The sequence below is a fragment of the Ammospiza nelsoni genome, chromosome 21 (genome assembly GCF_027579445.1).
Source record: "Ammospiza nelsoni isolate bAmmNel1 chromosome 21, bAmmNel1.pri, whole genome shotgun sequence".
Lineage (NCBI taxonomy): Eukaryota > Metazoa > Chordata > Aves > Passeriformes > Passerellidae > Ammospiza > Ammospiza nelsoni.
Genome location: NC_080653.1, coordinates 7,560,099 through 7,587,779, shown reverse-complemented (window position 1 = coordinate 7,587,779; position 27,681 = coordinate 7,560,099). Strand labels below are relative to the sequence as shown.

Here is a 27,681-nt window from a genome sequence, read left to right as displayed (position 1 = left end):
GCCAGGAGCCAAGCAGACAGCAAAGCCCACACTGAGGAGCGTGCAGTGCAATCCCAAATCCCTGAAATAAGCGGATCACATGAGGCCAGGGGGGAATTCCAAGGGTGGAGGAAGGCATTGCTTCTTCTGTGGCTGCAAAGCCCCTGTGGCAGCCACAGCATCCCGGCAGGAAGCACGGACAGGGGGCACGCCGAGCAGCTTCCCAAAAGTAGAACTTTTATTGACAGCAAGGGAAAACTAAAAACAAAGATAGGCAGAAAGGAGGCAACAACACACAACTAGCCTCCCCTCTTTCAGGTCCAACCAGTAAGGAGCTGCTCCCAGTCAAATTCCTATTGTACAGTCTCATGAAATAACAAAATAGCGCCAGGTTCAGCCACCTGTGAGCTCGGAGCTGTGGGCCCCAGCCCACACGGCTCTCCCCACTGGCCTGGGTGGCTTTGGGAGGAACAGGACCCTGTGAGCCCCTCAGCACTGCAGAGGGGACGGCATTGAAGCCAGGACCTGCATTTCTCTGTGCAAAGAGCTTTGCTTTGTCTCCCGGGTCGCTGCCATTCTTCAGGAGCATTTACATGCAAAGAAGAGCTTTGTTTCCTAAGATCTGCTGTTCCTGCTCATTTCCTAGCAAAGGAGGCTGACCAGGAGCACTGGGAAGGAACAAAGACTCTGCTTCCATAGAAAATCCCTACTAATAAAGCAGGAGAGGGGAGAGTGTGTGCAGCAGGAACTTTCCCTCTCAGAAATGTCTCTCCTATGTGGGCAATCCCACACTGGGCTGCTCCTTTATCCACTTTATCCCTCTCCCGGTGTCTCTCCCTATCCCACAGCCACAGGGAGGTGCCCCCGATGTCAGTGTGATGTCTCCATGCGGTGCATCCATAACAAAACCTTATTTGTTAACAACAGAAATCAGCTTCTCCGTGAAACTTGCAACACACAGAAGGCAACACCAAGCAACAAAGGCAGGAGGAGCATCCACTTCCACCAAGCAACTCTGCTCTGAGCAAATCCTAAGGGAAGGGCAGGGTGCAGGCAGAAAACCTCTGAGCTAGCATTCAGTAAAAACTCTATTTATTCACCCCTCTTGGTTACAGCTGGGCAGGGAAGGGGGTACAGAGGAGGAGGCCATGCACTCCGGGCTGCTCCGTGCTGCTTTATCCCACGTGTCTGCCTGGGGAAGCTGCCACAGGCTGGCGCTTTATTTCGCAGTCTGATTAAAAAAAAAATAATCAAAACTAAATAAATATTGTTCCAAAAGAAGCCAGAGGAGAGAGCAAGCCTTTGGTACAACAGCTGCATCTCCAGCAAGACCCCGAGCTGCTGTGCTGGACCCCTCCAGACACAGCTGGGGTTGGCACAGGCTCTGCTGAGCCTGTCACGCATGAAAACATGGAGCAAACAACAACAGGAACTTGGTGAGAACTCTGGGTCGTTTGTCACAACCCCCACGACTCTGCTTTGTGGCCCCGGGACGAGGGGAGGTGACAGTCAGGGTTTGGGAGGATCCAAAGGAAACAGGCTCACTCCAGGGCACTGCACTTCCAGCTCCATTTGCTTCCCAGTCTTTGGGGTGAAAGCAGAGCGCTGTGCATGTACAAGGACAGACTCCTTTGACCTCACGTCTGCTCTGCTAAGTTCCCAAAGGTGCCTCAAAATCGGAGCCTAGAACGCAGAGGCCGATGCAGTGTTCCTTTCTATGATATATTTTTCTTATATATAGTATATATTTTTAAACCAGCCCTGCCAAGTCTATTCTCTCGCTCAGGTGCACATCACCAAGAGTCATTTCCCACCATCCCACGGCGTATAAAACAGGAGTTATGTGTCTAAGGGAAGTCGCTTCCTATTGTTCCCTCTCCTTCCCCCTGGCTGGGAGAGCGGGGAGCGGAGGTGTCGGGTGTCAGGTCCTATCGATCCATCTCATCCAGGAGAGGCGTGGCGTCCCCGGCGATGGACATGGGCGTGCTCTCGATCATGGGGCTGGGAGAAGGGCGAGGGGTCAACCTCTGCTTCTGTTTCCTCCGCTCAGCCTCCTTCTCCTGCAGCCACTGCTCGGCCATCTTGCCCCAGTCGATGGCAGCGTGGGTGTTGGTCCTGCAAGGACACGGGGACAACGTGAGATGTGACAAACAAACTTCCCTGCCCTCCCTCCCTCTCTCCCTCCCCATCATGCTGCTTCCACAAAACCAAGGAAAGCAATGGAGACAGGACAGGGATGGGAGCACTCAGAGCTACTCACTTTGGCTGCTGCCTCTGCCTGGAGCTGGATGAGGGCTGCGACTGGGACTGGGTGGACTGGGGTGTGGTGTTGGCCTGCAGCTGGTACTGGGGCGTGGTGATGGGCTGGCTGGGAGTAGTGTAGGAGTAGCTGGGGGTCATCAGAGGGGTGGCCACTGGCTGCTGTGCTGGAGTTGTGAACACCTGTGGAGAGAGAGCAGAAGCTGTCAGGGGGTGGACCCTGCCAGGCTGGGGGGGTCCTGCACTGCCCTGCCCACCCAGGAGGGTGCCCACCCTCACTGTGCATGCCCCCAGCCCTGCTGAGCACAGCACATCTGCTCCCCTGAGAGCTAGGCCAGCACAGCCTGCCCTCCTTGCTCAGCCCAAGGGGAGATGCTGGAGCCAAGCAAAGGCAAGGGTCACCAGAGGCATTTGGGGCAAGCCAGCAGCAATGACATCCTGCAGCAGGCACAAAGAACAGATAAATTCTACCTCTGCAGGCTGCAGAGAAGGTGCAGCAGCTCCCAGGATGGCTCCCTCCCACAACCCAAGCCAGCTGGCTTCTTGTCCCATGAAGATCTTAGTGTCTTTGCTCCCCGGACTTCACCTCCCTTTTTTTTTCAGACGTTTTGATGATTAATACATCGAGTTATCCACAGTCCCTGCCTATCCCCAGCTCAGCATTTACTGTGCCAAACTTCCTGAAAGCCTCCCAAGGTGCTCTAAAGGAGGATCACTCCTCTCTGCAAGCCTTGTCTTGCAGCATCTCTTCTTTGGGTGCAGCAGCTGGGTGTGTTTTTTGCACCCTGCGTGTGTTTTTTGCACCCAGGCTCCTCAGTCCTCCTGCAGCTGGAATTTGCCTTCGTGCCAGCTGGGAGCTTGCAGAGTGGGCTGGGAGCAGGCACACATCAAGAAAGGCATCACCATGAGCCAAAGCTGCCCAATTCCATCTTGCTCCCTTGCAGAGCCCCTGGGCGTTGGGTCAGGCTGAGGTGTTCCTCTGGTGCAGCTCAGAGATTAGCACTGAGCTGAAAAGCCCTGCACACTCAGCGCATACCTCCCCAGCTAATCTCCTCCACTGGCAGCTCACGTTGCCAATCCAGGGGCACAATCAGAAGGCTGTGTGCCCTCACGGCTGGATCCCCCCTCTCCACCCTGCCACATTCCTTGGGGGCCAGAGCAGTTTGCTCCTTGCTCCAACTCCCCCCAGAGCAGGGCTGTGTTACGTGCCTCATTCCTCCAGTCACGGGAGGCAAAAGGAAACCTGGTTCAAGAATCCAGCCTGTGCAGCACCATGGGAACAAAACCAGGACTTGGGGACACCAGGCGGTGAGGGATTCCTTGGGCTCCCAGTGGTTTTAGCAGCAAGGAGAAGTCAGCAGAAATGGAAGTGACACCTACGTGGTACGCGCTGCTGCCGCCGCCGCTGCCCCCGTAGCCGTACTGGCTGGAGCCCCACTGTGCTGGGGTGGCATTTGGGTTCTGTCCCTGGCCTGTCACAGCAGCAATGGCACTGAACATCTGGGAGGTCATGTTCTGTGGCAGAGCATTCACTGCACGTGTCAGGTCTGCAAGGGAGACACGCTGCATTAGGAAAAGTGGAGCCTGGAGGAAAAGCTCAGGTCCCAGTCCCAACTGGGAATGGCCTGCACTGACCTGCCAGGTTGATGTTGGCTGGAGTAGCATTAATGGAGGCTGGAGTCCTGGTCCGACTGCTGCTGCTGGGGGTGATACCTGTGTAAAACACCAAGAGGTTGATTAATTCTCCTGGAGGAGCAGCCATTGGTCTGAAACTCAGGATGTGAAGTTGTTCTGGCATGATGGTTTGCTACCAGGGAATGGTGTAGGCTGGATTGTATGGTGGGGGAGACAAAGGAGAGGAAAGGGACTGGTCCAGACTTTGCTGCACAGCCCACTTGATGAAAGATTAACTCTCAGGAGAGCTCTCAGTGGGTTGGTGCATGGAGCCAAGCATTTCAAGCATTGCTCAGAAACTTCCCACACACAGAAAAATCCTAGGACACATTTCTGGAACAAGGAAGATGGAACTGTCCTTTAATAACTGCCCCTGCTATTGTGTGATAAACAAACAGTTGAGGCACTGAAGTTTCAGGGTGCTCACCTGGGACAGGGTCCTGATAATGATCCTTAAACCAACGGAAAAGTCCATTCACAGTAGGGAAGACTTGGCCCCGGTAGCGGAATCCCTCCGGTGTCACTGTCACATACTCTATCCTGGGACAGCAGGGACAGCATGAGACATCATGTGCCAGCCACTCACTGACAGGTCACACTCAGAACAGGCATGGACTACAACCACAGCCTGGTAATGAACAGATAGATCCACCCAAGGCACTTTATCTTTAAACAATTGCTTCAAACTACCCTGCCCTTCCATGAAAAATCTGCTTTTCCATGAAAAACCCATCCCTCCCTGCCTACACTCCCACAGTACAGGGCAGTGTTGCTCGTGGCAGCCAGATGGTTAAGAAACATGGGAATCTCCTGGGTGAGATTTACTGCTAGAATTGGGTCCTCCACTGTCAGGAGGCCAGATCCTGGCAAAGAGGAGGCGTGATTTACAGGGATTTTGACAGAGCTGGAAGAAAAACTGACAGCAGTCAGCTGAGGTTTGTTACTGGGAGTACTCAGTGCAGAAGGTGGGCTTGCCTCTCACTTACCTTGGTTTGCCTCGAGGCTGATATCCTAAGAGGAATTTACCAGGTAGGTCTTTACAGGCACTAATAAAATATGGAATAAATGTTGGCTTCTCTTTCTTGGTCTTTATCAGCAGCTCTTCCAGCTTCTAATTAGAGAAAAAAAAAGAAGATAAATGCTCCAGGGGAGCCCACATTTTCAGCAGCACACAGAGCCCATGGATATCCTCCTAAGCAGTTACCACATCCTGGGATTGTCTCACCTTCTTGTCTCCACCATTGCAGTCCTGATAGTATTTGTGGTTCAATAGGTCTCTGGCAAAAGAAGCCATTGGCTGGACATAACGAGCAACAATTTCATCCAGGTCTTCAAACTCCTTTGAACAAACACATTTAAAGAGGTATTTAGGGTGTATTTGGTCATACACTCTGCACAGCAAGGCTTGAGGGAAAAAAAAAAAGAGACAAGTATTGTCTAAGGATCCAGATAATGTATTGGAAGAGCGTGAAAAGACAAGAGTGTAAAAGCAGCTGCAAGGACAGAAGGGCTGTGTCAACTTATAAAATAAATCATTCCCTTTCCCAGGTGTGCTCTGCAGGTTTTACCTCTGTGTTGATCCAGAGCATGGAGCCCAGGCTGAAGGCATTCTCCTTGCCCTCCTCCCGGACATCCACGTGCTGGTAGATGCCATCGTTGACCTTCCAGGTGACAGTCAGGTGGTTCTCCCCTTTGCTGCTGGGCCGGATGATCACATCCCCTTGGTCCATGGTCTCCATCATCTTCTCTGCTTGCTTGAAGCTGATGTTGTGGAATGATGGGTGAGCAATTACCCTCTTGATGTACGCTGGGGAACAAAGGGAACCTTCAGCCTTCCAAGAGGAACTGCTTTAATGCAACTGTACCTAATTGTGCTGATTGTCCTGGAGCAGCCTGGGGAGGCTGGAATTACAAGGGAGAGAGAAGTGAAGAGAACTCACTTGTCCTCTGCTGCTTTCTTTTCATGTCTTCTTCCTGTTTGTGGTCCGCTGCCTCGGAGTCGAAGTCGTAGTAGGTGTCTTTGGGCAGTTTCCACTCATTGTTCTTGTCCATCAGGTCTGAGGTCCTGCAGGTCAGGTCTGCACTGAACTTCTCAATGTCAATCTTCATGATGCGGCAGTGCACGGTCATTCCCACCTGCAGAGGAGGTGCCAGGGTGAGCAGCAGGTTTGGCTGATACACCAGAATCCCTGAGCTACAGAACAATCCATGTGGGATCCTGCTGGCACTGAGGAGATACAAATCACCTCAGCCACTTCAGACTGATACAACCTTTAAAAGTGATCTTTCTACACAAACTGGAAGTCAACTGATCCCAAAAATTACCGGAATCAAAGAGACTGAGAGAAAAATGGGCAGCTCTCCAGCACATCTGTTACCTATTACCCATCACATAGAAAACTGCATGTCTGGAGGGTGAGGACAATCACCTTTTGTATTTCAAATATCTTTCACAATGGGAGCAGCAAAACTGGACTTCAAGATGTGTAAGAAAGCAGTCATGTATGCTCCAAAGCAGACACCCGAAGGACTGCTCTAATAAATTGTGAGGCAGAAAATCCCCCCACAAAAACAGCAATGTCTTAGTTCAATTAACCATGATGAAGTTAATTAATAACTCTTTAAAGAAATGCTAAGACCTCTGAGCTTACAGGATTATCCATCACCTGCATGGCCTGCTGAGGACCCCAAAAGACAGCAAAGATGTTAAACCACTATTTTATTATGTGATAAAAAGGTGTTACTCCATTTCTTTAAGAACTCTGTCCTGAGCAGGACCAGTAACTCTGATAACCTCTACAAATTAATGGAGAAGGAAGAAAAAGCTGTAAGAGGGAAAATGATTGTCCAAAAGCAGTTCAGTGAACTCTTTAGAAAGCCAGAAACAAAGGGCAGCTCTGCATTAGAATGCCTTCTGGTCTCCTAAACCCAGACTCCAGCCAGACAACAATAAATCCTCCTGCAGCACAACGTGTTAACTGATTAACAGGGTCCCACCAGCTGCCAAGGGAGATTTGCACTGTGGGACAAGGACACTAACCAGAACCTGAACTTCCTGCTGACTTAAAGTCCTTACATGAAAATAAGGTCGGAAAAGTCATTTAAGAACAGTGTTATTAACCAAACTCTGAGTCTTTGGTATTGGCTCCAGGCTCTTCCAGCTCTCACTGGGAATGTGAAAATCCACTGCTTTCATACCTTCACTCTTTCTTCTGGCCTCTTGACCACCTTGTCACTAAGAAATTTTGTTGGGATGAAGCCAGCAACGCCATTATCCAGACGTGTCTTCACTCCAATGGCCTGACCTGGGCAGGAACCGCTGTCAAAATGGTTCCAAACCTTGAGCAAGGCAAAAGCAAATAAATCATTCAGCATGGAAACAAAATAGCCCCAGCAGTTCATACTCAAAACAAGTCCAAAAGCTGTGTCAGCAAAGTGGTGCAGCCAGCAGAGACTTGTGGAAGGGCAGGGGACAGAAGACTTCAACAAATGCTACCCAGTAATGCAATCTTCCTCCTCCAGTTCTGCTCAGCTTATGGGACATTGCAACCAGGAAGGTCAGAACATTTTTAGACCCTGAACACTAGCCTGTAGCCAGGGCTGGTCTCTAATGAACACTATAGGGGTTTAAAGTCACGGATTACCCAGGCTGGAATTCAGTGTTTAGAAGGGACCTAAAGTACAGCTGCATTAAGCAGCAGGTAGTCCAGATAAGTTCTTAAAATTGAGAAGGTGGCAGAGCCTTCTGTTCTCAGTGTCACAGGCAATTTTTCTCTGCATAAAACACGATCCCAGACCACAAACAAGAATGCTTTATGTGTCTGCAAAGAACTGGTCAGCTTAGCCCCAGGTCCATTTCACTCTAAAAGCCACAATGCAGCCATAAAAGACCTGTCAAATCTATACTGAAGCAATTAGTCAGAAGTGCAACAGATTTTATTTACAGCCAAAGGCCACATCAGGTTGGGATCCTGGGGCACTGCAGACACAATCCTGGCTCTGATTCCTTGTCTCCCAAAAACCCTACACAACACTCCTGGTGATAGCAGCCCCCTGAGAAAGGCAGGAGAAGCAGCCCCACCTCACTGAGCTCTGGGAAGTTGTCCTGCTGGCAGAAGGGGCACTGCCAAAGGCCAGTTTCATCATTCCGTATCGCCTGGTCGTAGCTCTCTCCCTGTGGGCGCCTGTGGGCAATCCCAGTCACATTGCAGATGATCATTTTACCTGTGGGGTGATGGGAGAGGGGAAGAAAAGAATGAAAATCTGCAGAGCTGGGCAGTTCCCTGCATCTAAGGTTGTTATCCGTGCATGAAGGTGTTAGGAGGTCACACAAGTACTTGAAAAACTGCTTCACACTCCACCACAGCACTGTCCCAGCATCACGCTTGTCACAGACATCTTTTATGAAAAATTCTTTCCTTAGGATTTTTCCTCCTGAGAAGCTGAGAGGCCTCAGGAACAAAATGTAAACAATAATTATCTGCTGCTGTGGAATGCAACAGGTGCATCTGTGATTGGTCTCACGTAGCTGTTTCTAATTAATGGCCAATCACAGTCCAGTTGTCCAGACTGTCTCGGTCAGTCACAAGCCTTTGCTATTCATTCTTTTTCTATTCTTAGCTAGCCTTCTGATGAAATCCTTTCTTCTATCCTTTTAGTATAGTTTTAATATAATATATACCATAAAATAATAAATCAAGCCTTCTGAAACATGGAGTCAGATCCTCATCTCTTGCCTCATCCTCAGACCCCTGTGAACACCAACACACACACTCACTAAGATCCCTCTGCCCCACCTTCACACATCCTGTGTCAACTCAGGAGGACAGAAAGCAGGGATGTGAACAGGGCTGTACCTATGTAAAATGTCTCTGGAGTTTCTTTGGTCAGCATATTGAAGACCTCCTCTGTGTTGGGAGAGCGGTACGGGGTTCTCAGATCCTTGTATCTGCAGCTTAGCTCAGCTCGGATGTCATACAAAGTGATGTGCTTGTCACCATAGCCCTGTGGGGGATTCAGAGATTGTAAAGGCATGAGCAGCAGGAAGAAGGTCAGTAGGAAATCCAGTGTAAGTGTTGGAAGAACCCAAGCAACTTATGAAACAGCAAATTTTAAAAAGGGGAATGCAGCAGGTACCAACAAATGGTGAAACTCAGTCACAGGATGTTAAGGAGGTCAAAAGGACAAACATATTTAGAAAAAAAATCAGGGAGAAGAGCTTAAATGGTTAATTACTGTTCCCTGCCCCAAGTGTACTTTCTGCAAGCATTTACTGCATGCCATTGTCAGACTCTGACTGCTCATTGTGGCCATTTATACATTTTACAACAGCACAGCTAATGCCCAGCTCCCAAAAAGGATAAAGCTATAAAACATGAGAATCTCAGCTGGGCAGCAGAGCTCCCCCTCTGTTTCTCAGCACCAGGAACCCCCAGTGCACCTGTCTTTCCAGTTCTTCAGCAAAGGCATCGAGATCCAGGTCTTTCAGGCGCTCGGGGTTTTCCAGGATCTCCTCCAGAGCTCCTGCAGGATTTGCATCCTCAGCTGACTCATCGTATTCCAGGGCATCCACTGCCATTTTCCTGGCCCATTCATAGGTTTCAGGATGGACCCTAGAGCCATCTAAGACTTCAATGTAGGAATCAGTGCTGAAACAAAACCAATGTTCAGATCAGGCTCTGAGCTGTTCCTGCAGCTCAGTGATCAAGCACATTGTTGAGCAGCACTGCTGCCCTCCATGGAACAAAGCACTCCAAAAAGGACACTGAATTATTCATTGCTAAACCAACAGGAGCCAAGGCAAGACCTGGCAAACTCCAGTCTGCACCTCCAAAAACACAGCCAGGTATTTTGGATGCTGGGTGGATTTGATCCCTGCACACCACAGCTGCTCTATGAGCACACAGCTCCCTCCAGTTTCTCTCCTCACACAAACTCAGTGTTGCCAATGAGCTGTTTGGATGGGCTACACTTTACCCTCAGCATCTCTGGGATTTGTATCCTGCAAGAATCAAGGGATCTAGGAGTGTTGGATCACTCAGTGTAGGGATTCAGCCAGGTGTTCTTTCTCATATTGCTTTACAAGGGCAAAAAACCCTGAAGAAATCATGTATCTAGCCAGACACAAGGCTACAGCTGTCCTCAAAACATCTCTTGTGCAGTTACCAGTAACTTAATGCTCTATATACTTCCCAGTACTACTACTGGTTTAAGAGGAAGCCAAATTGCTGAGTTATTTTTCAAGTTTGAAACTTTAGAAAAATAAAATACTGTTGAAAGGACCAGACAGAAATTAAGCTGAAGTGCCTATGGGTTACTGATGACTCCATGACAACTATTTTAGGGAACAATTGGTTTTAGTCTAGTTCCTCTTGACCACAAAGAGTCCCTCACACCAGAACAAGCCATATAATTAATTTTCTGCAGTACACACTGCTGCTGTGCAAGTTTAGCTGCCTGTAAGAATCAGATTAACAACCAGCAATACCTGAACTTGGCCTAAAGTCAGAGGGGCCACACAGAAACTCTAGGGAACACTGACTCAGGGAAGGTCACTGTGCCACCCTGTCACTTACACTGATCCCACAGAACATCAAATACAACCCAATACCCACCTATCACCCAGTGATGCTGTGTCAATTTTGATGAAGCCAGCACAGTTGATAAACACTTTGGGTCCCATGTGACACATTGTAACCAGCTGGGTCCTGTTCTCCAGACGGGTGTTGTTTTGTTTTAAGATCTGCAGAGAGAGGCAAGAATGTAAGCCTTGAGAGAGGCAAGAGTATAAACCCTGCTATTCAAACATAACATTGCTCACTGAGGTTGTGGAATTCCTATCCCTGGAATTGTTCAAGGCCAGGCTGGATGGGGCTCTGAATAACCTGCATTAGTGGAAGATGTCTGTGGCCATGGCCAGGGGTTGGAATTAGATGATCTTTAAGGTCCCTTCCAACCCAAATTGTTTCTGTCTGGGAAAAAAAGCACAGGATTCACACTGCAGTGTTTAAAGCATCTGACACACGCTCATCACAGCTCTTAAGCTGTTGCTCCCTGCCAGTGTCTCAACATTGTGTGAGAGATGATGATTCCACATCATCACGGCTCCAACTCTCAGGAAAAGCTTTGGCTTCCTGCCTCGTGTTTTCTACACTGTGGAGGTGTCTTGACACTCTGACAGCACATCCATTCCTGTGGGTTTGGGAGCTGGCTGGGATTGATGGATCTGCTGAGCTGTTTGTGTTTCTCAAGGACACAAGTCCACGTGGTAGCTTCGGGGCAAGGCACAGCGAGGTAAAAACACATCAACAGAGCTGCCAGCTGGTGATGTGCTGCTTTTGCAGGCAGGCCCAGAATGAATCCTTACCTTCAGCAGGTGAGTGCCTTTGCGTGGTCCCAGGCCACACACGTACTGCAGCAGAGCCTGGCTGTGGGGGTGAGCAATGGCCCTGTTCACATCCACCCCCACCTCGTTCACGCGGTTGATGAATTCGCAGTAGAGCGCGTTCAGCAGCTCCTCCTTCACCACGTGCTCCTGGCAGAGACAAGAAGTGTTAGCCCTGCAAAAGATGGCTCTGTGCAGCCCTCTGCCACGAGCCAAACACAACACACTGGCACCCAGGAGCTGTGTAGCACCTCAGCTACCCCTGAGAACAGCCTAAAGGCTGATGAGAAAGAAGCAATAAAAAAAAAGGAAGGTGCTGTGTAGCCTGAATATGGCACAGAACAGGCAGAACTTGCACAAGTTTAACCTGGAAACCTTTTCTTTGAAAGCAAACCCTCACAGGCTGCTTTCTCTTGCAGAGAAGGATCATTTTAGCCCAAGGAAAATTTACCTGCAGAGGGTGGAGTTTCAGGCAGAGAATATCCTCATCAGAGCTGCAGACCTGGGCAAACTCGATGAGGGGGTCCTGGATGCGGCGAGCGAGGGACACGGCCTGGCGCAGCAGAGGGGGGTAATCCCGGAATTCATTCTGCAACAGGACACAGAACCAGGGAAAACCCTCGTGGGGCTTCCACACTTTGCACCACAAGCAGCAAAGACACATCAGACAGGGACTGCAGCAAGGAAGCACTTGGTGCTCATGGCAAAGAAAGCTGAGGTCAAAGGGTCCCAGGAGCTCTTATGCAATTAGTAATGGAACCATCTCACTAATTTCCAACTACATCAATATCCACTTTGTGCATCTGCTGGTGATGATCTCTTCAGGGAAGCCTAAGATGTTTTGCCTTGATCCAAACATCAGTACGTGACAGTCCAGATGGATCATATGAGACAGAGGATGATGCAAGGCCAGCACAACAAATAGAGGATGACACAGCATGAATGAGCAACAGACTAAGGGAGGGACTGAGGGAGTAGCAGAAGGTTCACCTCAGACTTCTTGCTGTTCATGTAGAGGATGGCCAGTTCATTGTCCACCAGCTCCACTCCGATTGAGGACAGCTGCTGCCCTTGGTCCAGCTCATGAACAATTCTCTTTACATCCTCCATCAGCATCTGAGCATCTCTAGGGAGACACAACCAAGGGGATTGAGGGGAGAGCATAGAGCTGGGTCCTAGAAACAGTGAAATGTAGACAGGCACAAGGAAAGGACTGCAGAGAGACTGGCAAGTGGAAGCAGCACAAAGACTGACCTGTTCTCGCCTGCAATTGTCACCACATGAGGCTTCTTGTTCAGGAGGAATTTTTTCAATGTTTCAATATCCTGGGCCTGGAAAGAAAGTAGAAAATCAGAGTAGAAAGCTAGAGGGTTTCTGTTCTGAGCTACCTAGATTCCTCTCAGTGACAGCTGCACCAAGGCTCACCTTCTTTTCCCTCTCCTCCTCACGCCAGGCATTCCTTCTCTTTGTGAAATGTGGCAGTCGGAGGAAATCTGTCACCTCACCCTCTCCATTAACGAGGGCACAAAACACAGGGTGGTCCCTGTCAAACAGAGATCACTCAGACATGGAGGACTGCTAAAGCTGGACATGCATGCAGACAGCATTCCCTCCCTCCTACCTGGCTGATGAAAAGGCAATGCCCAGCACCCGGATCCCCTTCCCTTGGTTCTCATCCATGAAATCATCATCTTCCTCCACCTGCTGGTCTGGCCTGTATGCAGCAACCTTCAGCCAGTTGTAAAGTTTGCGGCTGCAAGCCTGGGAGAGCAGAGAAAGGACAAAGAGGAGTGAGAAAATCCACTGCAGGGGCCTGGCATAACCCTCCTCTGGAGGAGAAGTTGAACCAGACTCAATCCCTGCCTCTTTCTCCTCCCCAAGAACTTGTGTATGAGCTGTCAGCAGCCATCCCCAGAACACTGCAAGGCTGCCAGTGTCTGTAAGTCCTGCTGTGCCTCATCTCACCTTGAGGACATACTCCTTGGCCTCCACTAAGAGCTTGTTCTTTAATTCTTTGGCCATCTGCACGTAGAGGAACTGGTTGAGGGAGCGCTCGATGGCCATGGTGCGCTGCCGATTCCACTCCTGCACCTGGTGACTGAACTCGTCCCGGTAATAGAACTGCTTGATTTCCTCAAAGTATGTCTGGTCACTGCCATAACTGCAGGAAAGGAGAAGAGGAGATACAGAAAGGCTCCAGACACCTGCATGGACCCATCACTGGCAGATTCCTGCACACCTCAGACTCAGGTAGCTGTTTGGAAAAATTAAGGAAGAGCCAACCCTCCCATCCAATGCTGCTTTAGCTGCTGAAGAGATGCTATCACAGATCACAGCCATATTGCACAGTGTGGCCACTCAGATGTGCAGGAAGGAACTAAGCTGGTTGGGAAACAAACATCATCTGCAAAAATTCCAAGGTTTCAGAGTTTGCTTTCAAGTGATTAAGACAGATGTCTGCTGAAGTTCTCAACAAGGTGACAAAAAAAGCAAGACCCTGAGAGGCTGCTTGACTTTGAGGTGCAGGAAACTACCAGGCCATGACTTTCAGAAGTAATTTGGGTTACAGAGGTGCTCAAAGAGCACTGCATGAATGAGCTCTGCCAAGTAAGAAATGGCAGAGCCAGGAGGAACTCACCCCTCCACTCCCTTCATGTCAATGCTGATATCTATGGTGAGCAGTGCCTCATCCTCTGCCAGGCTCATTTTCAGGAACTGGTCATCTCTCAGCTCCTTCACAGGCTTGTTCTTCATGTATTTAAAAGAATAGGCATAGTGGGCTTCATCAATATCCTGGGAAAGAGGAGAGACAGTCAGCATGCACACAGGCCATTCATGAAGAAAGACCCTTCTGTCTATGCCACAGCAGACAATGGTTTTTATTCAATACCCCCTCAGCCCTATGCCTGACAGTCTGCATTTCCTTCCCCACCAGGACACAGTGGAATTGCTTCCCAGTCCCAGAGAAACAGAGATTGTTTCAATAACTGAAGGCAACATCTCATCTGGTAAAATGCTGAGACTAAAAATGCAGCACACTGCTGAGCTGGGCTGAGCAACAGCCCGGCTCAGTGTTGCTCTGAGATTTATTCAGAGTTGCCACTGACATGGGAGAACAAGCATTTGTGTGTTATTTGGATCCTTCCCTGAACTGACCCACAGAGTCAGAGCTCTCTTCCTTACCTTCTTCCCCTTTTTGGTTGGTGTAATGTTGATTTTAGCTCGTTCCTGGAAAGTTTGTCTCAGGACCTGTCTGACCAGGGGCTCCCTGGCGATCTGCAAAGCCACCATGTACCGAGCTCCTTCCAGCACTGCTTCTGGGCTTGGGAATTGACTGCAGGCAAAAAGGCAACATGAAGCCTTAGAAGAACGTCCTCAGATCCTCTCACTTGTGTTACATCCACAGTAACCCCACAGAGACCCCCCCACACTGACCTACACACATAATCCTTGGCCAGCTCCAGGGGCTCTGCAGGGAACTGCTCTGTCTCGTGACGCTGGTAACTGTCTCGGAGATTCTCTCCAAACTGCTCAGGTGTCAGACCAAATTTCTTAGCCAAGCCATCTGGTGAAAGAAAAAAAAAAACCAAACAAAAAGCAATGAGGACACAGATATTGTGGCTAATAGTGAGCAAAATCACCAGTCTTCCTTCCACAGGTGAGTCACAGCACCCTGCAGAGCATGTGGGCCAGGCCACTGCAGGCTCAGCAGGACAGAGCAGAGCCTTACCCAGCCCAGCTGCCTGGCAGATGGTGTACATATCCCTTCGGGAAGCCTGCTTCAGCTCAGGCCCCTTCTGCTCATCATCCTCTGCATCCTCCCCTTCACCTGCAGGAAGGACACATTAGAGAGGCATCCAGACAGCTGGAGCGTGTCAGAAGCACAATAAAGAGATTAAACACAACCTACACTGTGCAACAGAGCCCCTAAATCCCACAAAGGCATCTCAAAGGTAACAGTGGCCTTAAAATTATTCAGGGTTGGAAAAGAACTATCTTCAGTGTCACTCTTGCAGTTTTAATAGGAGTATCTCTGGGTTGCACATTAGAACACACATCAAGTTTGCTGATGCCACCCCTGCCACAAGGGGTGGCATTCATATTCCACTGGAAAGCACCTTGTGTGGTAAACCTTGAACATTTTCAAAGGTGCCTTAAAGGTGCCTGAATACCTGGAACTAACTTGAGACAGAATGATTACCAAAAATGCATTGTGCATTTGGAAAGCACCTTGTGTGGTAAACCTTGAACATTTTAAAAGGTGCCTTAAAGACCTGGAACTAACTTGAGACAGAATGACCAGCAGAGATGCATTGTACATTTCACTACTTTCTTCCTATTCTTTCAAACCAGCATTTTCAAGCAGCCCACAAGGAGGAAAGCTATCAAATGTGGGGAGACAAACCTTCCTCTTCTTCACCATCCTCCCGGATCCGCTTTTGCTTTTTGCGAGCGGCCTTGGCAGCATTCTGCATCTTGGGGATGTCTCTGCCATAGTACAGCAGGAAGTGATTGTACACGTCCTTCAGCTCGTCCATGGACTGCACGTCCTTCAGCCTACACAAAACCAGCATGTTACACCCTGCCTGCAGCTCAGAACACTCAAGGAACCTGCTCTGACTCAGGTCAGGCAGAGGAAGAGCCCTTGGATTCATCTCACAAAAGAATTTTAAGTATTTCTCATTATTGGCTTTGTGGGTGCTCTGCAGTGGCCTGTTATTGTCATATTTTCTGAAAAATTTCTTGGCCAGGATTTCTTCTCCCGGGAAGCTAGAAAGCTTCAGCTTCTCTATGTTTAATTCTTCTGGAATGTAATTTGGAGAATTATTTGCTCAGTGTGTGAATTGTTTTTAATTAATGACTAATCACAGCCAGCTGTGTCGGACTCTCTGAGTCTGTCACAAGATTTTATTATTCTTTCTTGTCTAGCTTTCTGATGTCTCCTCTCTCTTTCTTTAGTATAGTTTTAGTATATAATTTTCCTTTAATATAATATATATCATAAAATAATAAATCAACCTTCTAAGAACTTGAAGTCAATTCTCATCTCTCACCTCGTCCTAAGACCCATAACACCACAACAATGAATAACCACAGTGGCCAGAGTGCCTGTGCTGTTTGGGGAAGTCAATGGACATTTTAACTCATTTTGGAATGAATATACAAGTCCTGGCACCCTACCTCTCCATGTCAGTAGTATCCAGGGCCCTTATTCCATCAGCCAAGGGCTTGTCTGGGTCAGCAGAGATCTGCTCATACTGGTAGGCCTGCATCTTCTCAAACAGTCGAGTCAGGTTCTGCTTGCGGATCTTCAGCTGGGTCCACTGATACAGAAGCAAAAGAATTCCAGTGAAACACCCCACTGCAGGGTGTTACCTTCTCTCCTCCCTTCCCAAACAGGGATATTTGGGATATTTGTCATCTCAAAATGATCATTAAAATCTTCATCCACAGCCAAAGCCAAATGTGACATGTGGCAGGTTTCATCTCACAGATGTATTATAATAATACAAAAAAAACAAAATTCATGTTTGGATCTGATAGCAGAGAAGCAACCTGCACTGCTGGCAGGAAATGTCACTACACAATAGGAACTCTGTGAAGGAGGAGGATTTTTTGGAATCCTATTTTGTCAGATATCCTTTTACCACCATACAACAGCAAAAATGCAAAAAAAAAACCCCAGGTAAAAACCCCAAACATGGCCAAAACAAACTGCTGAAAGTATCAGGCTAAGTAGGAGGACAAACGTTGATGGGAAGAGCAGAAATGAAAATATTTCTCACCTTCTCATCCCACTGCCAGACCCTCCACAGGTCGTTGATGTGCAGCTCTGGCTCCACATACTCCTTTCTGTAGAAGGCAATGAAGGGGACCTGGGGCAGAAATGAGACTCGTCAGCCCTGAGCAGGGGACTGGGCTGTTACTGGCAGCCAGGAGTCCAGACAGAGCTTCTGCTCCATGTGGGACCACAAACTAATGAGGCAGCTCTTACTCCACCAAAGAATACATCACATAGGCCAAAAAACTTCTGCAACATCAGGGAACACCTCAGAGAACAGACTGGATGGATCAACCAAGGCTCAAGAGAAATTCCCCCACCTCATTCAGCCTCAAATTGTCCACAATCAGGGAAAATTAATGACAGCAGCTCTGTCAAATAGGCCTTAAAAACCTGCATTTCCACAGCTCACATAAAATGAGTTGTAGTTCCCAATGGAGCATCATTTCATCACAGGAGAGACAACCAGGGATGGTATTTCAGCCCCTTCTGTGTACCCTAAATGTTTCCAGCAGCCATGCTAAACCTGTCAGGAAAAGGAGACAGACCTTGGTAATGACGAAAAGTTGCAAATTACCTCAAAATGCTGATTTCTCATGAAATTCAGGGCTTCTTTAATCTTCTGGATGGTGCTGGGCCCCTTGCGGCCGAAGCTGCTGGCTTGTCCACGGTCAAGGTAGTCAGAAGTTTCCTGAAAAGGAAACACATTGTGTTCACTCTGCTCCTGAGCTGAACCCCTAAAAGAGCAGCCCCAGGTTAAGGCTGAGAAATTGTGGCTCTTTCAGCTTTTTTTGTTCCTTTTTCCTCTGTTTTGTGGATGCAAAAATGAAGACACACACACGTCAAATGACCTGCTCAAAACCAGAAATGAAGGTGGGACTAGGCACCACATTCCTATCAGCAGAGCCCTGGAACAAGCCCCAGGCACAGTCCTTTACCTGCAAGGAGATGGTGGGCGTTGCAAAGGCATTCCTATAAATCCAGTCAGCTTCTTCCTCCAGCTCATCATCTTCAGCACTCTTCACTGGGATGGATCTCAGCTGGGAAGAGACAACACCATGAGCACAGGCACGAGCAACACCAGGGCTTGCACTGCCATGTTTCCAAGAAGCCTGGAAATTATTGTTTTGAGTTACAGGTTACCTCTGGGGACCCCCACCTACGGGGTGCCAAGGATATCACTTCAATGTCTGCACCTTCTGAGCACACAGGAAACTGCATCAGCTTTACACTAGATAAAGGCAGCTACAGTCCTGTCAAAGGCTTGTGGAAAGGCCTGCAATGGTGCAAAGTCTGCTGTGAAAATCAAGTGAGGATATCTCCACTTCCCACCAGACACCCAAATTTTCTGCAGTTAAATCCTCTGCTCCAATCTATCTGTGCCTTGCTACCACTTTCATTGCTGCAGCCACAGAGTAACAAAAGTTAAAGGAGCTCCAAAGCCTCTCTGGGCACTCAGTCTCAGCCACTTCTCTTTCAAAGGTGCTACTCTAATCACCACTGACATCCATGAAGGTGACAATATGCGTGAACAGGTCACCTACAGCCACCATCCAAACAGCCTTTCCTTCCATGGCACAGACTGGCATGGGAAAAAATTCCTTTGGAAAACTGGCAGCTTCACACATCCCATTTCACAGAGAAGGGTAATAAACCTCTGCACAGAATTACACTAATATACACTAAAGGGAGATGGATTTTTCAGTGAAATCTGAATATAGTGTAAAATTAAGACAAAAACATGAGACACCAGAAGGATTCCACACAGCACAAACAGTACCTTGTACTGAGAGCAGTGTAAGCTTCATCACCTTGAGTAAAGCTGGTTACAGCAGTTATGTGTTGGCTGGCATACAGGTAAGCTAGAAACCTTCCCATGTCTCCTCTGGCACTGCACCTTGCTCTCCATATATCCAGCTCGAGGGATTCCTAACATCACTCAGCACAAAGCCATCTCAGCAGAGCCCAAGCCCTGCACTTCAGCAGTGCAACACTGGCACCCAGTGGCCAGAGAGAAGCTGTGACTGGAGCTAAACCCATATTCACACAGGTACAACAGCTCCCACATCACTGATACTTCTGCATGCAGTTTTAACCTGTACATTTGACAGGTAAGGTCCTCAAAGTGGGGAAAAAGATATTCTAAAATCCATCCAGCAGCTTGCCAGCCTGCAGGTCCAAGCCTGGGAGCCAAAACGCTTTTCTGCCTCACCTGGAACCTCTCAGGCATGTCTGTCATGCGGATCTCGTTGTCCTGGTCCGTGAGGTGGCTGCTCTCCAGCTCACTGGGCTCGTACATCTCGAAGATGCTGCGGCGGCTGACGCGTTTCTTGGCCGCCTTCTTGGGCCGCACGCGCGTCTCCCCTTCCGCCTCCTCATCCTCGTACTCGTACTCCTCCTCCATCTCCTCGTCGTACTCGTTGTACTTCTCAAACTCATCATAGTCAAAGTCCACACCAAAGATTTCCTGGGCTTCCTGCAAAGCACTGGAAAGCAAAAAAAAAAAAATTACAAAACAAACCTTGTTGCTCAGCCCCACAGTGCACAGAACAGTTCACAGAATATCTTGACAGCAACACAAAGTCTAAGCTTTAGTTTTACACCCAAGGCTAAAAAATCATGGACAAGTACTCCATGATTGGAGTTTTAACTCTGATCTTTACTGTAAATATGTCTCTTAAGGGCCCGGTTTTGGTATCCCTTTAAAAAAAATCCAGGGGAAAAAGGTAAAAAAGGAAGGAGCCACACATTTCAGAAATCACACACTAAAAGCTCTGTGTCTAAATTTACCAGGTTTCTTCTGGGAAAAAGACCAGCAGTACCCAACCACAAGCTGAATCACTCTGCAGTTGCAAGATCCAAATAAGTTGAGCACTATTTTCAAGGCTCCAGGCCAACTTCCAATCAATACTTACGCATCTGTGTATCCTGGAAGCTTCTTTCTCCATTTTGGCTTCTTCAGAGGTTGTCCATCATCATCCACAATGAAGTCATCAATGTCTGGACATTGACAAATAATTCAGTGGTCAGGGAACTCAGATACAGAACTGGTACCTCTGACAAAGCTCAGCCAGTGCAACTATGAGCCTCCACCACAGACATAGGCTGCTGCTGCCTGTCAGACTGCCCAGCTCCCCACAGCATCTCCTACAGCAATCTCACACAGTCCAGGAGCCTGAACCACAGTAACAAGCTGGAACAAACTTCCAGGCAAGCTTGCAGGCAAAGCCATCTGAGTTGCAGCTCAGCGCACTGAAAATACAGTCAGGAAAGGCCTGGTTGCTTTGGACAGTAGAAAGAATTCTTGAAACTTTTTGGGTAATGTAGCAGCAGTGAGAGGCTGATGCTGAAGAGAGGTAGGGCAGGCATGCACTGTGCTATGAGGTACTAAACAGTGCCTTGAGTGCCTTCCTCTGAAGCACTTTAATTTTTGAGGCAGCTTAGGGGAGGTGTTCAAGACCTCAGCACATATAATGTGCTACTGCACAAAGTGGTTCAGACAGACAAACCAAATCTGTCACCCAGAAACGTTTAATTCTAAGGACTGCACTAATCAGAACAACAAGAGCTTCACCATGACAGGATCACAGCCTTTTGGATACTTCTAGTTCAGAGAAACTGAATTTTATTCCTGTGCTTTAATCCTAGGACAAACACTGGATGTAATTGACCATCCACACTCACCAGATTCATCTTCCTCCTCCTCCTCTTCCTCTTCCTGTGGAGCAACAGGAGCTTCCACAGCTTCCCCTCCTTCCTCGCCTTCACCATCCTGAAAGATTTCTTCAGCAATGGCTTCTTTCTCGTGTTCTTCCTTTCCATAATCTTCTGCCTCATCATCCTCATCATCAGACATTTTTCGCACTCGCCTGAATTTTTGCTGCAAGGACAATTCCTCATTAGTGCTCACAAGCCCTGGCTCAGCACTGCACTTCCTCTGCAGGCACCTGGGAGGGAGCAGGAGGGAGCACAGGCACACAGGGGAGAGGAGCCACCCCCTTGGGAGCTGTGTCACTTGCATGCTGTCACCACCAGTGCTGGTCTGGTTGATGTGACTCTAATGTTTCAGAAAGAGCTTTAGAGCCCATAACAGCCTGTGCTGACCTTGAGGTTAGCACCACACAGGGATGGAAGATGAGACTGTCCTGAAGAGGTGGAAAGGGAGGAGCACAGCAGACTTTAGGCACCAGAAAAAAGTGTTTTGCAAACTCTGGGAAGCCAGGTCCCAATCACTTGGGCAGGGATAGATCCTGCTTCCTTCAAGCACTCAGCTCTCCCTTTCCAAGAGGGCAGAGACTGATGTGAGGCACTGTCTGCTCATGCCAGGCTGGAGCCCACCCTCCCCTGTGTTAAAACACCCCACACCATTAACAGCATCATGGGAACACAACTCACTCTTTTGACTTTAACACCCAAGTTTTCTTCAATGAGGTCAAAGTCATCATCCTCCAGGCGGTCATCAAAAGCTGGAGAAGAAGCAGAGCAAAGTTACACTCTCCCTTTGCTAATCTGGAAATGCACTCACCCAAAAGGGTACAGCTCACACAGACCAGGGCAGAGGGTGCTCTCTGCCAGCATTACCCCGTGCCCTGCTAGTAACAACCATCACAAAACTCACTGCGCTTTCTCTTTTTGTGGCCAACGTCATCCTCGGAGTCTCCAGAGTCACTGGCTTCCTCCTCCTCTTCCTCATCGTCATCATCGTTAATGAATCCTTTCAGGTTCCCCTGCTCATCCTGATCATCGAGGTTCAGCTCCTCCTCTTCCTCATCTGGGATGAAGAGCAGCACGTGTTAGACACTTACTGGTTATCCACTGGGACCTGTGCAAGCAGCATCTTCCTCCACACCATCCACACAGAGTTTGAACTGAACAATTCACTGACACAGAACCCAGCCAGCTGCTCCTGCCAGATCCCCACTTCTTGTCTCGTGCTCTCTCTGCAGAGGGAACAGGTGGAGTGGTCACACTGGGAGAATTCCTCTGCTTTTACCATTTACTATCAAACTGTGCGACTGCAAGTCCCAGAGGGTGAAGCTGTGTATTTTTATTGCCAATTATAAATATCACTTGGAGCACTTGGAGGAAGGGAAGCACTCAAACAGCTGAGATTATTGACTACAGATGGCCCTGCTGTTATAGCACAGTTATTGCTCCATCTGCAGAGCCACAGAATGTTGAAGAGGACAGCAATGAACACCAACAATTCAGCAAACTCACCATCCTCATCTTCCTCCACAAACTTCTTGGTTACTCTGGGTACAACCTCCCCATCCTGGTTGTACTCCTCCTCTGACTCCTCTGCTTCGCTCTCCACAAAGTCAGACATGGCTGCAACCTCTCACACAGCAGCTGGGGAAAGAGGAAACATGCCTGGCATCAGCTGAGCAAGCAGAACACAAGCACTTCCCCCTTCAGGTTTTGGAGAGAAGGCAGCTAAAGCAAGAAGGGCTTCAAATTATCTACAGAGGCCCTGAATTACCCAGTGTCCACCTTGCCTGGACATCCCTGTCACCAGAGATTAGGCAGCAGCCAGGAGCTCCTGCCAGCCCGTGTCTGGGTGAGGAGGGCAGAGCTGGCACAGCAGCACTCATGGCTCCTGAGGCTGAACGTGCTCACAGCCAGAGCCTCCAGCCCACCCACGCCCTCCCACTGATGCTGCACAGGGTCAGGCACACAGCCCAGCTAATTAGGATCTTCATATGATTAATTCTCACTCAGTTAATGAAGCCAGGGTGACTCTGCAAAGGGCCTTGACTGAGCCACAAGCACCATCTGTAAGTGACTCTGCAGAGCCCCCAGAGCAAACTGGGGAGGGGTCTGGGGGTCCTGGGCTGGGGCAGGGAATTTGTGGCTGCCCACAAACCAGACCACAGCCAGGATGTTCCATGTCAGAAGCCTCCATCCAGAGTTGAGGAAGCAACAAGAAAACTACAAAACCAGAGTGTTTTTTATATCCAGAACCTTTTGTTTGATGCTTTTCCCAACTGGGGTTTCTGGACACAACATAAATCAAGCTTGGCATGAAGAAGAGTGTTTGCCAAGTTCTGTTTCTTTGAGCCTTCCACTTCTGGTGGTAACAAACTCATTGACATTTTTGAAATTTTCAAAGGAAGTTTTTTTTTAATCTCCCTTTTACATACATCAAAACAACTGAGCCTTACAAGAGTCAGCTATGAGGAAAACCAAATGAACTCCTCAAATGGCTGAGAGGATGAAAATGCCAGCCCAGGAAGAAGTACAGGCCTTTGGGAAGGAACAGTACAAAAAGCAGTTCAGAGGTGTCAGATCTAAAGCCAAAACCTCCATCTTAAATTACATCTGATGTAATTCAATACACAAACACGCAAAAACAACAGAGGAAAAAAAGATGAGAAAAAAAATTCCATATGGCAGGGAATGCTACCTAAACAAATACGCTTTAAAACATTCCCATAATCATTTCCCCACTGAAGGAAATCAGTCCCATACAGGACAACCTGATCAAGGCTTTGCCATGACACTTCTTGTGTGCAGATTTCTTGTTCTGCCCCAAGATCCACACATCTGCTGCACAAACACAACAACTTGGAGAAAAACAGGCACTTAGTGCTCAGTTAGAGTTAAAAGGCCCAAGGCTGATCTTGGATGATCTTTTAAGTCTTAAAATACGAGCAGCTCCGAAGGAACGTGTCATCCATATCTCATTAAAGAAAACCCACAACAAAGATGAGGGGAAGACCTCTGCCAGATCTCAGACATGAGTGGAGAGAGCAGCTCATACTCCCTGGCTGCAGATTATGTGGCTGTGGCCAACTCCTGAGCAGGATGCTCCAGACAAGCAGAAATCACAGCAGGCCAAGGCTACTGCTCTGCATCCAGCCAGGACGTGGCTGCTCTGGTTCAGTGTGGGATCCCCATCCTCAAGAGGACACTTCAGAAGTTAAATACTTGTATTTAAGCATCCCTCTCAGAAATAGCACCTCAGAGGGCAGCACTGATGTGTTAATGTGTGTTCCTGATGAATCATGTGAGTACACATAATACAGAAACAGAGATTATGTTTACCAGCCTGTGTATGAATATTCTGCCAACTTCACACTTTCTCACCAATCCTCCTCCTCCAGGTATTCACCACGGTGTATTAACATACACAAACCTGCAGGCTGAGTGGCTTTTCCTAGAGCATTTCCAAGTCTAATAACCTCGTTTATCTCCTGCCCATGATCAATACACAAACCCACCTTGTCAAAGCACCACATCCAATTTCACCATTCTCTGTCAGTGAAGAATTTAACTCACGATTCCAACTTTCTTCCTCATCACTTGCTCTAAAATTTTCTGGCAATTTTACTCCATGTCAATTTAAATTTGTCTGGACATGGGGAACAAACAGAACTTGAGAAAACCATCTTATTTAATGATCCAGCCAAGCAGGTTCCACATGAGCCAACCACCCACAAACCCAGGTATTTTCAGCTCCAGCAAAATTCACCTCAGGACAGCAGGGATGTCACTTAGCATGGAAAAGAGATGCAATATATTAAATCAGATATTGATTAAAGGTGTCTTTCCCACCCTCTGTGCCAGGAGGACTTAATTTGAGACAACACAAGCCAGGGAAGTGGGCAGAGGTGGAATTTGGTGTGGTCACACAGGGAGAGACCTGAGGAGGGTTTAAAGACTCTGGACCAAGGAGTGCTGGGCCAGCACAGCTGTTCTGATTAGGAGTGTCTGCACTTTGCTCAGCTCAAGGGCACAGTGGCACTGACCCAGAGTCCACAAGCACCTTTTCACTGGGACCATTGAGTTCTGATCAGGGCAGGACCAAGATGGACATTGGCTGCAGACTCTGTGAGGTGATGCAGGGCCTGTACAACAAATGCTGCTTTATGAGAGACTGAGGATTTCAGAAATCATTCACACATCCAGTGTGAATAGAAAACATGGACATTGGGAATAGGTAAGTCCCTCAAGAGCTTCACCTGAGCAGGTGTGGGGTGAGAGAAAGCAGAAACATCTGACACTGTCCCAGCTACAGGGATGCCAGCAAAGGCAGGAAACCTCAGTGGTGTTCACAGAATAACCAAGCAGTGCCCTCAGAGCAAGATATATTTATTATTCAGCAATCAACCTCAGGATTGCAGTGTGAATACACAAACCAACAAAGCCAGGTGCTCACCTTGGCTTTAGGACAGCATGGATGCAGCAAAGTCAGCCCTTGACTTCTCCTCATCCTTTATGGAAGAAACTACATCAATCCCACATTAACACTTGTTTTGTGGGGTTTTTTTTGGAGGGAGAGTGCTTGGGCAGGGATGGTTCTAACCTCTGCCACTTCATGATTCAACTCACAGTCCATTTAGGATCACACAGATCCAGGGAACCACAATGACAAAGCCACCACTGAACATCAGCCCTCGTGGCCACATTTCAAAGGGTCAAACCAGAGGATTCAGAAAGCTCAGTGAGAATAAGAGAGCTGGGGAGCTTGACTCAAAATGCAGAGCCTAAGGAAGCCAAATCTATTAATTTTGTCAATTAAATGCTCATTAAATTAATTTCAGCACAGTCCAAGTACATCCACAGGAGTTCAAGACTGGCAGCAAATGTCTGACTGGGAAAAACCCAAATGAACTGCAAAGATAACACCACTCTTTTACCCCCTGAAGTTCTCAGTGTATTTCTCAGTTAAATAATTATCAGTATTCTTAAATTTAAAAAAAACCCCAGCCATGGTTGATCTGGAATGTGTGGATTTAACACCAATAACTAAGCAATGATCTTCAGGCTATGTCCCACCACAGAACTCAGACAAAATAATTGTGGCATATTTTAATTTGAAGCTTATAAACCTCACAGAAACATCCCTGTGAAGCACTGCAAGGCACTCCCACCATGAGAAACTACCCTCACAGGCACCTCAATGCTGAGCTCTTCCTCACAGGCATTTCTTGGTACCCACATGGACTTCTGATGGCCACTGGGGCCTGCCAGCCCTGACATCAGCAATACATCACTTTATATTTAGCTTTTACAGCTGTTTTGCAGATTTCTGAAGCCTGCATCTGAACCTGACACTCCCACCCTGCTCAGTGGGAGGAACACGGGGGGGAAGTGATGACTGGGGACAAATGATGGGGAAAGTCCAGGCAGCCACCACAGCTCAGGAACTTCCCATACCTGCTGCGTTGGTTTTGATGCTGCTGCAGGTCCCACCGCCCCCGATGCTATCAGGTGGCAGCACGTCCTGTGGCAGGGTGACACATTTAATAGCACGTTGTGTGAAGGAACACTTCCGCCTGTTTATTTTAGCCCTGCTGCATCATAATTTCCGGCCAGAAACAGAAAACTGATGCTCCCTCCTCGCTTTCTCTGACCTGCCCATGACTTCATGCACCTGGATCAGATCTCCTGTCAGCAAGCTTCTCCTCCAAGGTGAGGACACGAAGGCTTTTCTCGCCCAAAAACCTGCTCTGCTCCTGCCCCTGTGTTTTACAGCGCTCCATTTTTGGGACAGTCTAACCAAAATTGCCAGGACACAAACTGCCAACCATTTACTCAGCAGCATAACAATGTTTTCTATTTCATTCTCTCCTCCTTTAATTTCAAAATATCCCTCTTAGGCTACAACGGGGTGTAGAAGTCGTTTTAAAAGAAACAATTGTTGAGACGCCTACTGCTCTTCCCTGAATAAGAGGAGCTGATGTAGAGCCAATTTTGTGATGTTTGTTACCTTCATTACACGTTCTGCCATATCTCATTTACCACACTAGCACTCCCACCCAGTGTTATCTGGCCTCTGCAACTCCTCAGAATTTAGTTATCCTAAATAATTTAGGAGTAACCTTCCTTCTCCACATCATTGTATTCAGGAAGAAAAAGCAGCAGGGATGAATATGAATCTCCACAATAACCTTACTCCACTATGAGCGATAATCAAGGGTTTGATATCTTTCAGTCATTTATTAAACCCAAAAGGGCTTTCCCAGGCCCTTGGCTTTTTAGGGAGCACCTCGACAGAAGTTTGGAAAGCCTAATGCGGAGGTCTGGCAATCACACCGGCGGAGCAGCGATCCGGGAATCACACCCACAGCGCAGGGAGATCCAGGACCACCAGCGCGGCGAGAAACGAAGGTCAGGCCCTTTTCCCCGCTCCGAGAAAAGCCTCTCGATGCTCCCCACGCCATCGCCTCACACCCTCAGCTCTCCCCACCCTCCGCATCAGCGCTGCCCCGCTGCGGCAGGGGCGGCGGCTGCGGCACCTCCGGGCCCCGGGGGAGCCTCCCCGGCCCCGGCCTCCCCCGGGCCCTGCCCGCCGCCGCCGCCGCCGCCCCGGGAGGCTCCAGCCCCACCCACAGGGCCGCACCGGGCCCGCCGCCGCCGCTTCACCCCGCACCGGGCCCGCGGCGCAGCCCGACACCAACCTCGGGCACGTCCCTGCCGCCTCCACCGGGGCTCGGAGCCGCCGCGGCGCCGGCTCGGGCGTGACACCCCGGCCGGGACAAACGCGGGTTCGCCCTTCCCCCGGTAAGGGACCACCGTTGACCGCCGCCTCACCGGGCCCGGCGCGGCCTTACCCGAGGGGCCGAGGGAAAATGGAGGCGGTGGCGGCGGCGGCGAG

At 48.7% G+C, this 27,681-nt stretch overlaps 1 protein-coding gene across 1 annotated transcript; it reads right to left on the bottom strand.

The window, feature by feature from the left end:
• Nucleotides 1–1,054: 1,054 nt before the first annotated feature.
• SUPT6H (SPT6 homolog, histone chaperone and transcription elongation factor) lies at nucleotides 1,055–27,681 on the bottom strand. The gene is made up of 37 exons (XM_059486759.1): nucleotides 27,485–27,681; nucleotides 22,299–22,430; nucleotides 21,697–21,849; nucleotides 21,474–21,544; nucleotides 20,763–20,958; nucleotides 19,994–20,078; nucleotides 19,291–19,564; nucleotides 18,017–18,118; nucleotides 17,656–17,769; nucleotides 17,083–17,172; nucleotides 16,478–16,620; nucleotides 15,702–15,853; nucleotides 15,027–15,125; nucleotides 14,732–14,861; nucleotides 14,480–14,630; nucleotides 13,935–14,089; nucleotides 13,262–13,457; nucleotides 12,918–13,057; nucleotides 12,722–12,839; nucleotides 12,551–12,627; nucleotides 12,287–12,422; nucleotides 11,748–11,885; nucleotides 11,279–11,446; nucleotides 10,527–10,654; nucleotides 9,353–9,560; nucleotides 8,769–8,916; nucleotides 7,994–8,136; nucleotides 7,111–7,251; nucleotides 5,853–6,048; nucleotides 5,481–5,719; nucleotides 5,138–5,251; nucleotides 4,899–5,023; nucleotides 4,340–4,452; nucleotides 3,874–3,951; nucleotides 3,619–3,785; nucleotides 2,240–2,421; nucleotides 1,055–2,094 (listed from the first exon to the last, which is right to left on the bottom strand). The coding sequence occupies exons 2-37, from the start codon at nucleotides 22,405–22,407 to the stop codon at nucleotides 1,908–1,910; spliced, it is 5,166 nt and encodes a 1,721-aa protein (XP_059342742.1). The 5' UTR covers nucleotides 22,408–22,430; nucleotides 27,485–27,681; the 3' UTR covers nucleotides 1,055–1,907.

Excerpts from the sequence above, each read along its gene's own strand:
- SUPT6H (XM_059486759.1), bottom strand. The coding sequence starts at position 22,407 with ATGTCTGACTTTGTGGAGAGCGAAGCAGAGGAGTCAGAGGAGGAGTAC. Across the intron at positions 20,959-21,473 it reads TGGGTGTTAAAGTCAAAAGA|CAAAAATTCAGGCGAGTGCG; the intron begins GTGAGTTGTGTT and ends TTGTCCTTGCAG. Across the intron at positions 17,173-17,655 it reads TGAGAAATCAGCATTTTGAG|GTCCCCTTCATTGCCTTCTA; the intron begins GTAATTTGCAAC and ends TTTCTGCCCCAG.